This window comes from Amblyomma americanum, chromosome 2, assembly GCF_052857255.1.
Source record: "Amblyomma americanum isolate KBUSLIRL-KWMA chromosome 2, ASM5285725v1, whole genome shotgun sequence".
NCBI classification, from domain to species: domain Eukaryota; kingdom Metazoa; phylum Arthropoda; class Arachnida; order Ixodida; family Ixodidae; genus Amblyomma; species Amblyomma americanum.
The window spans coordinates 9,851,413-9,868,091 of NC_135498.1; the positions used below are offsets into that span (position 1 = coordinate 9,851,413).

The window sequence follows — 16,679 nt, forward strand, 5'->3', positions numbered from 1 at the left end:
TGGCCTTCAGAACAGCTCTATTTTCTTGTCCTTAAACCTATCAAATCTTCTATTGTATGCTTAAGTATGCTTTTTTTTTTCTGGCACGCCTTTAATTGAATTTGTACGATTACTGTCACGCCATTTACTGTGCAACTCGTACCGCTGTAACAGCCGTTGTTGCATTTTTCCCCTACAAATTTAGCCGCTTTATTCCCACTTTTGTTGCGTACACCCCATTTTTGGAGGAGTGGGTTTACGCACGAACGGATGGCTGCTACCGTCGAGGGTAGCTAGATAAATGAAGAAAGAAACGTGTGGGTGCCTAAAAGTCGTTCGAAACTGTCGCTATGGAGTTTTCCCGCCAACTGACACTCAGCGCTTGTTGCGCGAGCTCCAAGCCCTTGCACCAGCGCGATGGCGAGGTCAGATGCGAGCGGGAGCCGGCGAATCGCGACAGCATCCAAGGGGGTTCCTGCAGAGAAACGTCGGCACTATCCGCGGAGGCCGGATGTAGTACCACGCTGCGGCGCCTTCAACCGCACACGCGGAAATCACCTGCGGCGCGGCTCCGTCGCCACGGGGTGGCGCACCATTACGCAATCCGCACAGGCTCTGATTCTGCGTGCGTTCTTTGCACGGCCAGCAGTGATAGCGGAGAGGTGCTCCTCCCGGATTATTCTGAGATTCATGCTGGGTGAGCAGCGCAGCAAAGGCGGGACAAAGGCAAGACAAGCCTCTGTCCCGCCTTTGTTGCGCTGTTCACCCAGCATGAATGCTTACCAACTCGCCCAAATCTAAGCTTTTCTTCTGAGATTTCACGACACCGATGTGAAGTAGAAACGGCAGTGGTCTACTCATCATCATCACCACGACCACCACCACCGCCAACCCGGTTACGTAAACTCAGGGACGAATAACTCTCCCAGAAGAACAGCCGCACTCACCGCCTACCGCGACCATCATGTCCTAGTTTCTTCATCTCTCCTCTTCATCTGACTCATCCACCACCCCCGACTATCCTTCCTTCCTCTGATAATCCACCCGACAGCCAGACGCTGAAAGGCCACCGGTTCTCCACATTGCATACCCCGCCTTAGTTCATTTCCTACTCTCGATTAGAGCTATGAGGTATAATCGACAATCTCTGCCAAGTTATTCTATTCAGCGGGTGCAAGGAACCATGCCACCCATGCCACGCTTCTGCAGGCCGCTGCCGGGTCTCTGTTGAAAACCGTCATCCCAACTTCTAGCGCTCGAGAATCTGGCATTCGTGAGAGGCGGAAATTTTAAGTACTGCCCTATATACATAAGACCTCGCATGGCCTGAAGAGGGTGGCAAGAAAATTCGGTGTGGAAATCTTCTTTTCGGCGCCTTGTAAGCTGTCCCGTTTGTGCGCGCTAACTAACAATGAAACGAGAACAAAAGCAGGCTGTGGTGTAAACCACAAAATCAAGTTTGTGTCCTGTCGAATGGGAGTAGTGTATGAAATCCCGCTTAGTTGCGGCTCAGTTTACGTGGGACAAACGGGACGCTGCATTAATAAGCGCCTACAAGAACACAAAAATTCGTTGGGCTCTCACAGCGGCATGCATTTGCCCAAACACTGTCTTTCTTGTGACAATAAATGCACACCACTCTTTGAGCGTACAAAGATAATCGGAAGGGCCAAAGACCAGAAAACACGTGAGGTCATCGAAGCCTGGCAGATTGATACATATGGGCCCGAGAAGTGTGTAAGCGAGGCTTCGGTCTATCTGTACAAGAAGGAGCTGAAGTTCTTGATATCGATAAGATAGAGTTTGCTTGTTGCGCATGCGTAGGCTTGGTGATGGAAGGAAGATGTGTCTCAATAAACAGTTGCAAGTCCGCGCTCGTCCTGTCTACTTCTTCCCTGTGTATCGTCCTTTGCGTGGTTTTCGTTCTTAGTCCATCTAAGCACGCTCCTTGCGCCACGTGTTACGTATAAGTCGCGACAATTTCTTGTCCCGCTCAGTGATCAAGGAACCCGTACGAGCAGCTTGAAGATATACAACTTTGGCACTAACCTCGACCGCCTGTGCTATCAGCAACGAATGAAACGCGAAAGAGAAAACATAGGCGGCAGCACTTTATAAAGAGAACCGAAAACTGGGCGAGTTGGAATGGACTCATCTTTAAGCACCGCGAAACACAAGACGTAGAGGAAGAAACACGAGACGACACGAGCGCTATATAACAACTCTGTTAGATAGCGCTCGTGTCTTTAAGCAACGCAAAACACAGGACGTAGAGGAAGAAAGACGAGACGACACGAGTGCTGTCTAACAACTCTGTTAGATAGCGCTCGTGTCGTCTCGTGTTTCTTCCTCTACGTCCTGTGTTTCGCGCTGCTTAAAGGTGACTTTTAAAAATGCCAACAAATTAGCTCCTGGGGAGGAAATACAAGCAAGGTTGTTTAACATTTCTGAAGAAGAGTCTTAGCGCCTTCGAACTTCAAATACTCTGAGCTAGTATTAAGCTTCCCCTGGCGAAGAGCTCCTTATTTTGTTGTAAGTGGCTCATCTGCCTCGTTCGCTGCCCCGCCATAATCCACCAGCAACCTGAACATCAAGCGCTGCTCCTGTTTCTAAGCTAACAGCACAAGACATGCGAAAAGTTGCGCACAGAAGTGCGCTCTAAATTATTTTAACTTCCCAGTCACAATCATCACAGGTACCATCGCACAATGGCTGGAAAGTTGCACTTAATACGGGTTCAGTGAGGTTTATGCATAGCAAATGACCTGATTCAGGAGTGCCTACAGCATTCCCACTCTATTTACATCCGCTTTACCGCAACGGTGGTCTAGTCAATTGAGCATCCGCCTCGCACGCGGGAGGTGCGGAGCGCGATTCCCACTGCCGCCGGGTACCCACGGGTGATACAGTGGGTACAAGCTTTCCCCCTGGCCTGGTACTCGGCTTAAGGGGTGAAATGCTTGAAAAATGGGTCTTAAACTATCTTGAGTAGAAGGAAATACCTTGTGCCATGGCGCTCTTTCGCCACAGATGCCCTTGAACCATAAAAATTCATCACCATCATCTTTACCTCCTGTTCTAGAGAAGTATTCGAGCACCTCGTTAGAGCAATTGCATGCAGAGGGCGCAGTACCGAGGACATCGATCGCAGCTCCTGTCTTACGCCATTATGCAGAAACAGCCCACAGATAGCACCGTCGATGTCGTTGTATGTCGTAACACAAAGGTGCCACGTCAGTCTGTTATCCAACAGAGTTCCACTGAGCACGATACTATTGGTGATTTTGTACAGGCGATTAGCGATGAAAGTGACCCCCCCCCCCCCCCCCCCCCCCTACGTGGTCGTGTGATCTGAGTAGGCCTCCAGTCTACGATCTGGCGAATGAGGGAAATGTGGCAGAGCTGGCAGACCTATCTCTCTCTCTCTCACACACACACACTTCACCTCAGAGGGCGAAAACTCGTGTAGGCTTCCTTCCTAAAGAAAGAAGCTGCTGAACCCACGTTCGGTTCTCGTTACTTGTCAGTTGTCGTGAAGCCTGGGGTCTCCCAGTTTTGTTTATAAATTCCTCATTGCACTTAGTTAGCTAGCTAAACATGACATTTGTTTGCTTCCGTGAATCATCCAGATGGGTTGTGTCATAATAAATCTCGAATGACGTTTCCCCATCGAATATGCAACGTCTCGAACTCGCTTCTCCTCGTTTTCTTCTTCCGCAAGATGTCTTCGAGGTCACTTTAGTGATTCATTCGTGCTGTTCCTCACTATATATGTGTAAGGGTACGCGTCTGTGATCACCTTGAGTGAAAACGTACGACGCCGCTTATGCGTTGCCATCCCGCACTGCCCTCATTTCCTTCGTCCAGCCGATACGAGTAAGCATATGTAGGATCACAGAGCGTGGGTTTGCGCGATCCACCGTCAACCCTAGCGCCTCAGCATGGAGAGTTTACGGTGGCGTCGCTGCTTATGTACTGCACGTTTCTGCACGTACCCCCGTGTGCAATATGAGAGGCAAGAAATTATGACCATTCAACTGCTGATTACTCCGTAATTATGTGCGGCAAGCACGTTTTCTCTCCCTGTTTTTAAAGTAGTTTTCCTATCGGCGTATAATATCCACATGTAATTCTCAAATTTAGAGGACAAATAATCATAAAATTCGCACTTTCGAGCAAAATGGCTGCTCCCTTCCGTATTGCACGCGGCGGTACACGTTCCATCCGGCATGCCGGTGGGGTTTCTCTTCGCTCACCGTGCAGGCTCGCCGCGTGCTGCTTTGCCGAGTTGTCCTTGTCCCACTTAGCGCGGCCGTCCACGCCGCTATTCAGGCGTCCTTACGCTACATATTTATCGGCATAATGAAGCAAACACTGTAGCGAATGCCGGCGTCTTCATGTGCCCGATGAAACTTTAACAGCGCTCCTTGATCCTAAGAAACCGAATATTGTGCGTCCTAGCTGGAAAACGTGTCCGGTTTACAGAAGCGCCGACGACAGTGCTCCTGGTGCTGGCCCGATTCTAGTGTTCGTAGCTCATCGTGTTTTTATGGCTGCACCAGTCATCAGTTTGGCGCAGCGGTGAAGAGTTCATACTGTAGGCCTGTCTTGCATACCCATTACAAAAAAACCATACCCGATTACAATCGCAATTTCTTCAGCTCAAAAGCAAATGATTTCAGTGTCCGGTTGCTCTCCTTGAAAAGTAACTTGACAGGTACAGATAAGTAATGAATTACTATGGCGTTATTTTTCATCCATTTTTTATTAACATAGAACAAATATACAGGGACGCGAATGAGCTGATCCAGCTTGCTTGATCTGAAGCCTGTTGCAGTACGGGTACGTTGGTAATTTCATCTTGAATTGTTAAAGTGCGGACGCACTATTCCGATGTTACGGTAAACCCCGTGCAAGATCTTGCGATGTTTGCATGCTCGCGGTGTTTGTGCCAAGTGAAATAAGTAAATGATAATAAATAAAACCAATATCCCCGACTAGGATTCGAATCTGCGGCGGCGCGAACAGACCAGCTTCCACGGCCACTGCGCGAGAGCACTATAGCTATCGCCGCCGCCGAACACTGCTCGTGTTGAACTGTTGTTGTTGTTGTTAGCTTATCAAAAGATGGCACATGCACACACTGGGGGATCGGCCAAGAATTGGGCGGCTATTCACCTGAACGCAGTTAATAAAAAGGATAAGCTCGTGTTGAACTGCAACACACTCTCGCGCTGTGCATTGCACATCGTCTTCTTCTTCAACTAATATTCGCGCTTTGAGCTAGGTGGCGGTAGTGACAGAGAGATGTGCGCTGCATGCTTTGGCGTGGACAACGTTGTGGCAGAAACGCGGCACTAGAGCAAAACGCGTTTTACGTTTACAACATTGCTGCAGAAACGCGACACTGGAGCATAGGCCGCCGGCGTACACTGGGTAAATTGACATTGACGATGAAAAAGTCGAAGACGCGCATAACTCTCTACCCGGATCGGTGGACACCTCACTCGCGCTTTCGGGTACGAGGCAGTGGTGTCCGCTTGCAAAAAAAAATGTACTTCCCCACATCTTTCATGCTTAGCAAAGCTAAACCGCCATCCATTTTTTTTTTTAGTTTTCTTCAGCGTACCTTTGAAAAAATGGTCTATATACAATCTATAGGCTTCTTAGAGATTCTACTGCCTTCTTATAGATATTTCTTTGTGTCTATTCATAGTCTATAGAGTGTCTATAAACAAAGACTACAAAAGGTGTACGGCCATAAATCAATCGATTATCTGGAGACTGTTTATAGGGTTTGTATTGCATATATAGACTGTTCTCTAGGGTTTGTCTATAAAGTTTATAGACTTTATAGACAGAAGTCTATGGATCGACAGTGTACAGACTGTCTAAAGAAAATTTTGTAAGGGCATTTCCCGCGTTTTCGTGTGAGCACATCAGTGTAGCGAGCTGAAGAGCATCTCGATATACAGGCTGTAGGGAAGTTTGTTGGTTTAACAAGCGAAGACCTTGCGCACCACCTCGAAGTTACGAAAAGCGCCGCACTGCGCTGCTGTTTGCGCTCTGAGGGGACAAAGTGCAAGCTCATTAAACATCACATTCCGTTGTGCCGTCGGGGTGAAATGTTTAAAATCCCAAGCGCGCAACGCGGGGCTATATTCATATTGAGACCCGCTGAAATTTGCATGTGGGGACATGCAAGCCTGCGGCTCGACCGCTGTCGCTCTAACGCAAAGAAATTCCGTGCTATACCATGCAGTGTTTGTGACCGAGTTCAAGTTCTAGAAGTTGCACCACTGTTTAAAAATTGCTTTTGGAAAAAAAAATTAACATATTACTTGTAACCAATAACTGGGAAAAATAATTGGATTACGGAGAACGTTACATCTTAGAAGAAGTAATCATAGCATTACAAAATTCGAAGGAAATGTAATTTTGCAAGTAATCAATTACTTTTAACACCTTACGTGCAAGTCAGCTGCAAGTATAATCACTTGGATACGAAAATGCCTGAGAGGAAGAAGCTCCAGATCGGTATCAACTGTGGCTCCTTCTTAACGGATCTGATGTTCGAATGAATATAGCCCTTTTCGAAGTGAAAGTTAGTTAACATACACTCAGTAGTTAATATTTAGCCAATTTGCACATGTGCTCTGATATAATGAAAACTGGAGCGGACAGTTAGGCGGTGGAGTGCTTCAGCGGTTAAGCTATGCGCCACTGTCCGGGCAGGCGGCTGTTTCAAACAAAGCCACTGGTGGGGCTTGTGAGACCGAGGTTGCTCTCCCCGAGCAACTTCTCGTTTTCAGTTATTAATTTAACTGCCACCTGCCACGGTGGGCAAGTGGTGATGACGGCACAAGGTCACGTTAATTAGGTGGCAGGTGGGCAACCTGATTTTTCGCTCACAACGCCGCCGCCGCAGACGACGACACCGACAACGACGCCGGATTTTCTGCAGAAAGAGAGACTTAACGCTACCGCGTTAATATATACCGTCAAGTTTATGTATACCCGTAGGGGACGGTGTATGTAATTTTGTTTCAATCGACAGCATAGTACAGGAGACAAATGTGCATAGCGTGCTTCTTGTTTCAGCAAGGGTAGCTGTTATTATTCTGCCTGGGTATATCGAGCCACCGTGCATACCTCCCTTATGTCTGGATCGCAGAAATCGTGAGAGATAATGGCTTGCAGGTAAGGCCTTTGTTTTTTGCTGCTGAAACAGCATTACATGGAAGAGCGCAGATATTACGGTTACTCGAAAGCCAACGAACAGGTACGACACTCGAAATACCACAGCACAAGAGATAGAGAGCAGATAAGAACTTGAAACAATGTATATAGCCGCATAAGAATTGCATCACCTGGCAACACTATGTCACGGATCCCCGGAGAACACTCGGACCGAAAGAATGGACTAGACGACAGGTGTATTCACACGTACGCACATTTTGACACAAACACTAGCACACCAAACTAACTAGCAAACATAACACAAAACACAGAGGCTACCAATGCACCTTACCCGGGAACACCCAGTCTACTAGCGTTCGTCGTTCGTGCTCACGGTTCAGTGCTGATGCAGTGTTGCATGAGTCCAGTAGCCGGCGTCGAGGTGGCGTTCTAAGTGCTGGCAGCGTCGTTGGCTGCGTCGTACAAGCTCCCGGTCCAAGTGTCCATGGAGGTGATGCTCGCCACCCATCCGGGCACCCATCCGGGCACCCATCCGGGCACCACCCGAGCACCACCCGGATGGGTGGCAACAGCGCTGGAGGCACCCCTGGTCGTAGCAGGAGGTTGCGTCATTCGTCGACTCCCCGGAAAGGGCTCAGGAACGGCAAGAAGTTCACGGTGCGACGCCGTAGAACTCGACATCACCGGAGCACTCGCTGGCGTTGCTCTCTTCCATCCGAGGCGTTCCTGACCCGCCGGAACCTCTGTTGTTCTCTGTTGTTCCCCCGCACCTCCGCGACATAGCTGTCAGCCTATGGCGTTTCCCTAGTGTCCAATCTTGGGTGCCCTTGGTGCCGCAGCTAGCATCGGAAGCCGAGTTAGCGAGCTTCCTCCAAGCGTTGATTCCCGCCCAGTGGGGCCGGACCTCCTTTAGGAGGGATGTTTGTACCGGTGCCCGAAGGCCCGGTGGGTAACCGGCGGCAGGGTTCGAACCCCTCACCTCCCGAAGCCGAGCTGAGCGAACAGGCCACTATGAGCGACCACTCGGGACTCGTTGGGGAAGAAACCGCCTCCCCCGTGCTGAACGGTAGCGGCGAAAGTAGGGTATCATGACGTTGCCACGGGTCACGGCGGTCCGACTTATCCAGAAACCGATCCTCACTCTTTCCTCAAGTGACAACGACGGCGGCGATTCCCATCCACCTCCGCGAAGCGCCCATGGATTCGAAGTTGGTGACCCCGCTGCACGCAGTACTTTCGGTTAACCCTGGTCACGGCAGGTGCCACCAGGGCCTGCTATCCATAGTGCTGAATCTCTATGAACACGCAAGAGACTCCTGGGCGGCTTCTGAAGCCGCCTTGAGGGACCCCTTATTTGGGCATTGATCAAATACAGATTCCCGGGCTAGAGATCTCGGAATATCGGGATATTATTATTTAAGCAGCTGGACTGCGTGTGTGTCTGAAGCAAACTATTCTCGCACTTCTGCTTGTATCCTCGAAGCCCGTCCCTCCCCGTCCCACCACAGCAGCGGCCTTCCGAGACGGAAGCTGGGGAACTCAACCTGGCTGAGATAACCAAACCGAACCATGGGCTCACGCCTAACAGCGGGAAAGACGAAAGTAGGTCATTCTCGTCCTTGTGAGCAATTAATTAGACACGCATTAACAATGAACAAGCTATGACTTTAATCATTCTTTTCGCGGTCCTTTCCTTTTTCCTCACTGTCACTGGTCAGCCTCGCCTTTGATTCGAGAGCCAGCGAGAGGCACATAGAGACAAAACGACCATACACTATAACCATAGCGTCTTGGTAGTCTTCGTGGGTGGAGTCCCTAGTCCAGGACTGCTGCGGCGGCTGCAGCAGCTTGGGCCCGTTTGACGAGTGAGAGCTGATCTCCGCGTTACCAGCTGGACCGCGCTACCTCCCACTGCTCCGGCGAGGCATTGTGTATGACTGGGACTGCAGGGTTGTGTTGGCATCCCCATGTGATGCAGTATATAGTCTGGCTGTCTCTCCACACCACGGGCACGCGGGCCTGTATGTAGGGGCTGTATCTTAATTAGAATAAATAAGCACGGTTATGCGTTTGTTTGGAGCTGTCTTCAACTTCCTGTCTGCTCTTTAGTGAGTTGGCTATGGGGTGGGGGATAGATGGCATTAGTTAAAAGCTATCAACACTGACATTACAGGTGGTTGTCAGCTGCCAATGACGAAAAAGTGAAAGAATGGACAGGCAGTTGAGTGGTAGGAAAATACGTCCCCAACGTTCTGAATGGTAACAAAATACTGTCCCGAAGTTGTGATGCAAATATGTTTTTCTTTGTATCCTACTCTTATTCAACCACCCGCTGCGTCGACTGGCTGATACCGACGATAGCGAGAAGTGGTGATGCCTGTGCCTTTGACAAAATGAGAAAAGGAATGGAAAATGAGTAAACGCGTTACTCATTCCCGGCCCTGGGCTATGCAAGACTAAACAACACTACTAAACACTGCGTTGCGTAACAAACGTAAAAACAGTGCCAATTTTCACACAAACCACACAGAAAGACCAGTGAGGTTCGTGTAAAAATTGGCGCTGTTTTTACTTTTGTTAAGCGATGTTACACCAACTATCCCAGCAAGAGGTTTGGTTTGGCTTAAGGGGTTTAACGTCCCAAAGTGACTCAGGCTATTAGAGGCGCCGCAGTGAAGGGCTCCGGAAATTTCGACCACCTGGGGTTCTTTAACGTGCACTGACATCGCACAGTACACGGGCCTCTAGAATTTCGCCTCAATCGAAATTCGACCGCCACGGCCGGGATCGAACCCGCGTCTTTCGGGCCGGCAGCCGAGCGCCATAACCCAGCAAGAGGTGCTGTTAAACACTACGTAACAGTGTACAATAAGTATACTGCTCGCTGTCCCTCGGGGAAGATGTATGATGTTGCGCAGTGCTTTGTACAGACGTGCGTTGGGTGCGCCCTGACTGTCCGCTCGCAACATCGTGAGCCGTGATTGTTCGCTACGCTTAACCACGCTGCTCTACCTGCCCCTTCAATTTTGTCCTTTCACCGTTCCCTTAGCAAGGCTTCTTTTTGAAGCCTTTATTTTTCAACGCCTAAAATACTCCCCACCTTAGGTGGAGTTTACAGTTTGGCCGCACCGTTCACTTCGTAGGAACGACCTTGTTGCACTTAAAGCATTAAAATTAATGATTGCTTGCAACAAATTACATATTCCTGATATTTATAGTTGATTCATTGCTTTTACAAACGGTAACATTCCAGGTAATTCTATAATTTTTTCTGTAATTGATAGTGCCAATCAGGTATTTTTTTTCCAAAACAAGACGTAACCAACGGTATACAGTTTCGAGAATCTGAACTTGGCAGTAAGCTGCTGCTATCGGGACGTTTCCATCGGGACAGAGAGGCAATGAACCAGCTACGTAGAAGCATCGCGCGCGATCATATCCTGACCACGACCGGGTCACTGCCGTCTCCAATACTGCAGCGCCCGTCCCGAAAAATATCACGTGAGTGACGCGACTACTTTGTAAACGAGCCCCTCCCCCTCCCCACCGTCCTGTCAGATGTCGCCGCAACTTAGCTCCCATCAGACCCAACTCAGTGGCTTCCCCACCACAGAGTACAAAGGTGGGGATATAGCTCAAGAAGGCTCGTAAAGTAAGGATTCTGCTGGAACCAGCACTACTACTCGAGTGTTCAACTGAATTATAGTGAAAAAAAAAATTGCTGTGCAGCAAAGACCAGGACGAAAATATAGGCGCAGACCTGTATATGCGTCGCTTCACCGTTGCCTTTCTTGCGCTGTTGTTTTTCCCAGTACATGCAACCAACTAGACTGAAGTTCTACACTTGTAGCCTTTAAGATTTTTTTTTGGTTCGCTTTTAAGCGGCACCGAGAAACGTTAAGATTCTCTGTAGAACATAACTTGGATTATGTTGTCTTTTATGGAATAGTAACAGCTGCTTCTTTCACATTTCCGCCCGAAAAGTAGCTCACAATAGTCTATTGTGCACTTGATGCCACGTACGCGGTAATTTCGTTACTTGGAGCACTGAACAACGGGTGGTTTTCCTTTTTTATCTGTGCTCCAGGTTTGGGCACCTCTTCATGGAACGTCAACTTATACTGTAATTAGTTGCTATTCCTATATTCAAGAGCAAATGGATGATTAGCGGAGGATGACGCCAGGAGCTCCACCAGCTGTTAGCCGACATCTCCCTTTGTGTCCATGTGAATGCACCACTCCCTTCAACCTCATCTCCTGTGTCTGTCTTTTATGTCAGCGTAATATGGCCTCAGTTTAAGGAGCAGGCCGAGTTGACTTCGTAATTTAACGCTGTCGCATTCTCAGCGCGCAGTGTAATTAGGTGTCCCCTAAATAATAATAATAATAATAATAATAATAATAATAATAATAATAATAATAATAATAATAATAATAATAATAATAATAATAATAATAATAATAATAATAATAATAATAATTAATAATAATAATTAATAATAATTATTAATTAATAATTAATATTATTATTATTATTATTATTATTATTATTATTATTATTATTATTATTATTATTATTATTATTATTATTATTATTATTATTATTATTATTATTATTATTATTATTATTATTATTATTATTTTGTGCAATGTGTGTAAGACTAGACATGGCCCTATGTCGCGCCGGCAGAGTTCTAGATACTCAATGAACAAACGAGTGTTGGATGGACGAAAATGGCATCGGGTAGATCCTGCAAGGCGATTATAGAACCCACTCAAGCACGCAAGACCTCAGGCGCACCTGCGACCTCGCATACGCCTGGAAGAAACGACACACATAGTGATAACTCAATATCGCAAGAAATCACGATTGGCATACCACAGAAGGCAGTCTTCTTAAGGGTCCGCTGCATATGCAGTGATAACGGCTTCAGACTTTAATAAGTGTTGGCATTCTTTTTTTTTTGGCCAGTGAAAGGTGGGAATAGCACAATTGCTTCAAAAATCGGCACCCACTTTGCACTTCGCAGCCAAGCTGTACATCATGCAACTGGTCATCAATAAAACCTGTCCTCTATTACAATCTGTCTCGCTATTCGAATGAGAGGAGAAACAAACAAACAGACACCGATCCTTGAAAGCGCGAACTGAGGAGGGATCCCCTCTCGTTCCTTCGGCCCGTGCTGCGCGTCGGGACGGGCGACAAGGAAGGAAAGCAAACAGCGCGCTCTGCTGGCACCCGGTCGGGTTTTCGGTCCCCGTCGGCGCTTCTCCAAACAGAGGAGTCACTGCGCCCGGGCCGCCTGTGTGGTCCGACGCCTCGCCGGACCGTCGGCACGAGCGTGTGAGGAACTGCAGCTGCTCTCGTGCTCAGCCGCCGCCCGCGCAGCTTATTGGGTGCATCGGCGCGCAAGCTGGGTGTGTCTCGAATGGTGTTAACCAAACCACGCGCAGTATTCGCGGCAGCTGTACCATGCAATTGGGTCCCGGTAGAAGGAGTCCGGTACGTGTGTAATGTGCAACATGCGTGTCGGTGTTTGCACAGGTCGGGTGTACGCGCTTTGCTTCTGGATTATAGTAAGCGGAATTCTGCTCAGATCGCTGCTGTGTGATCTCGTCTGTTTGCGTGCGGGCTCTTATTGCATTATAACAGTCGCTTCCCAATGTTTCTAGACGTACTATCTTATCAGTCCTAGGTAAAGAGTTAGCCCGACACAAGACGTACTATCAGCAAGAAATGAAGCGCGAAGAAGACAATTGAGACACGAACAGGAAAATGAGAAGCCCTTAGCCAGGCGAAACTCAGTAGTAGCTCAGGTTATTTCAACTTCCAGGGTGCAAAGAGTCGCCTACAGCAATGTTAATCAACCTCGCTTTTATTTCCTCTCCAGGAGCCGACATGTTGGCGTCTTGGTGTTGCTTTTTTTTTTGTTCGCGTTTCATTCGTCGCTCGTTGTACGTAACCAGGCGGTAGTATGATATTTCCCAGAAACATGCAGCAACTAGCCCAAAAACAAATTTACTTGATTAGTGTCTTATTTGCCCATATTTTTAAGTGGGACGTTTTGTGTAAAAATGTTCGACTGGTGCTATTTCTTGGGGCCGACTTAATTCCTAACTAATGTCACAGCAAGAAGCATAGATACCCATCTCGGACACTTTTCATGCAGGCAGCAGTGGTGGGCTTGAAATGAACACGAAACATGCGAAAGCGCTAGCGAGTTAGTCGTTGCGGTAATCGTGAGTTCCTTGGAGCACCGGCGCGGCCCGTATCGACGCTTCTGAATGGATACGCTTCGCGGATAAGTGCTACGCGAAGTGAGGTTAAGCCTTGCGGTGAGTGCCGCCACAACTCGAGTGCCGCAGTGAGTGATGTGCCGCGGATAATGGCGTCGGTATGTGAACAGCCTCCCTTTCGTCGAGAAGAAATTCAGCAGAAAGCAGGCGTCTGTCGGCGATCCCGAGCTGTTGCGGGAATGGCACAGCACTGCCTTAGCCAGACCGAATCCGTGCCCACCATGTTTTGGATGTGTATTCGCTGTGTGGCTATCCAGAAATTAACCATCCGAGCGGAGCGAAGTGTCCGAGGTTCACGATGCCACGTTGTGTTACAGTGTCCGGGCATGCTCTCTTTCCAGATTGGACCCGCGCCAGCACTCGGACGCCCTGCACGCATTTACTGGAGAAAGTGAGCACAGAATAGCGCCGTTGTGCAACAGTGTACGTCTCGACGCCGAAAAGCCTTGTGAGCGTGCGGCACCGCTTTATGGTGGCACGGATAAGGCTAATTAAAACATTCGATGCGCGCCAGATCGCGTTGTAGTAAACCGTTATAAGAAGCAGACACTCAAAAGGGTGAAGCAAGGGAGCACACCCGTCTCCTCTGTGTTGCGCTCGCATCTGCAGCCGACAAGCGTCTCGCAATCACTGAGCGTCGCCTCGATGTGGAGGACGCAATATTTTCTTACACGCATATAGCAGGCGCCGCCGCCGCTGGTTGCGCAGACGGCTTCTGAGTCGGGCCCGGCATTGAACTCGAGCAAAGGACGGAACGGTCGGCTCGCTCGTTTCGTACGGCGAAGTTGGGGGGTATGGGCTTCTTGCGGCTATTGGATGAACTGCGTGTGCTTACCATTATCGTGAAGATGAGCGCGAGGCTTTGGACCGAGATGCGTGTCAAGAAGACGGGAGCTATGAGCCCAGAGACCAGCGATGTCGTGTTTGGCGAGGCGGGAGCAATCACTCACTTTCTGTCATGGAGGAAGCGAAGCAGAAACTAAACCAGAGTGAAAGAGAGATAGCTTGTAAAGATCATATTCTTTTAGCTGTTAGAAATAGAAAGTATTGAAAAATATGCTGTGTAATGGCTCAGTCTGAAGACCAGGAAAGAAACCGTGGCAGCTTCGTGTGCGCCGTCGATTGGCAGACGCCTAGTCAACAGCAGCTCTTTGTACATCGACGATTGGCAGAAATACAACCAAGAGTGTATACGCAACGGAATGAACTTTTAAAAAGGATTGCGTGGAGGAATAAGAAGGATAGAGGTAACAATCGTACACACAAGTAGCAATTCTAGAATAATGCAAGTAAAAGGAAATAAAAGAGCAGCGCAACCGTTTGCACAAACTAAGAAAATCGATTCAGAAATGACGCACAGATAAGCAAAACAAAGCAGTACATGACTATTCACTGATTTACAAAATATCTCTGGAGTTCTGTTCTGTTATAGCCAGCAGTGTGACTAAAATTATTTAAAGTCCGGGGAAAGTAATGAGTTAAAGACAGTAGATTGTAGTTTCTTAGAAAAAAAAATGGCGTTGTCGATCCTGAAAGGGCTTTTTAAAGCCAACTTTTTAAGCACACCATCTCTTTCATGAGTAGTGATGGCGGCTTGTGGCCCGCGGCGGAGGTGTCGCGGCTTTGGCTCGCTGTTGAACACAGGTTCGCAGCTTCTGTACTTGACCGACATCGCAACATTTTTACGAAGCCGAAACGCGAAACATTCATGCATCGAGACTTCGGCGCACGCAAAACTATCGCGCCTGATGGTAATTAATATGAAGCCCTTCACAACAATGCGCCCCACATAGCCGACAGCTCATCGCTGAGATACAATATTTCCTTAAATTTGCGCCGTTGGTGCTTGGTTCATTTCAGTCGCAAGTGATTCAGTGTAATTGAATCGCCACCCGCCAAAGGCTAGCTTAAATAACGAATTTCGAGGGCAATGTCTGTCGGTATTTTGTATCAGCGCTGCTATTCATTTTATCCCTTGTTATATGGGCGCATCAGCGCGCGTTCAGCGCGGCGCTATAGCAGGGTTCATGCGTCCTTCAAACAAGAAACACTCCTCACTATAGCTTGCGCACGAGTCATGTAAGCAGGTGACTATTTTGACAAAGAACAAGGCGAAATAACGCGCTTGCACGCACGCTCCTATCCAGGCGTGCTGCGACAGACGTAGTCCAGCAGGACACGCAAGCGGGCTATAAACCTGTTGGGACACTGCAATCAGAGAGATTCGTTTTCCACGTACACACAGGAAGGCTGCATGCGGGGGTCCAATTTAATTTCGCTGATGCACAGTCTACAGGCAGCCCTCTGCTTTGGCTGTCCCTGTGCATTGTCCTCTCAACATACGTCTCCTTTGGTGGTGCAATTCTTTCATATTTTTTTTTGTTTTTTTTTGGCTCGTTGTCGCCGCCGCCGCGGTGGCGACCTATGTCACAGTGGCGCGGCGCTGCCCACACATCTGCGTGTTCATTCACGCGAACGACATCCGTGCTTTCAAGTGCGCCAGAAGCTTGGACGCAGGAAGGTTATGCCGACAACAACTGAGTGAGTTACGATGCAGTTAAGTTGCGTGGGTTCGAATTCCGAGCTCTGTGGAGCACTCGAAGTATTACCCCGCTTTGTAGCAGTCTAGAGATCAAAGGCAGTTAGTAAATCATCAACTCCAGGCACCAAAAGCTGGAGACTGCAAGATCAGTGCAGAGGACGTATGCGTCTATATTTATACCGAAGCTGCTAAACAAAATATTTAATTAAATTGCCAAATGGGCAGCATACAGGTAATTGTAACCTTAGGAGCCGAATCGCGTATCATAATGTTTCTGCGGCGAAAAAAACATTCCCTCTCTATCTGAGTTTATGTTGAAGTGGTTGTCTAGGTAAAACGTTGAGTTGGGTGATTTGCTATGCGTTCATGATGTTAATACAGCTAAAAAAAAAAGACTGTCAAGAAGAAAGATAGACACAGGACGAGCGCCGACTCATAACTAAGTTGTCTTGGTAGCACCGAAAAAGCATTTCGTGCCGCAAAGTTTGATAGCAGTATAAAACAACCATATCGTAAATGGTCGGGACCCGTGGAAGAGCCCTGTTGATGCCTGAATCGCAAGATAACTAATCGGCGGAATCTTTACCCGCAGAGTAATCGACCAAACTGTGACTACAGAGGCAATTGTGTGCTTGGTAGCATTATATCTCTCTGTCAGCAT

General features: G+C 48.2%; 1 protein-coding gene across 1 annotated transcript in view; it reads left to right on the forward strand.

Annotated features, from left to right (window-relative positions):
• The first annotated feature begins 7,418 nt into the window (after nucleotides 1-7,418).
• Nucleotides 7,419-16,679, forward strand: part of LOC144120530 (uncharacterized) — a 104,096-nt gene continuing 94,835 nt past the window's right edge. The window contains exon 1 of the mRNA XM_077653048.1: nucleotides 7,419-7,836. Within this exon, the coding sequence (XP_077509174.1) occupies nucleotides 7,664-7,836 (173 nt within the window). The 5' untranslated portion in view covers nucleotides 7,419-7,663. The remainder of the gene's footprint in view (nucleotides 7,837-16,679) is intronic.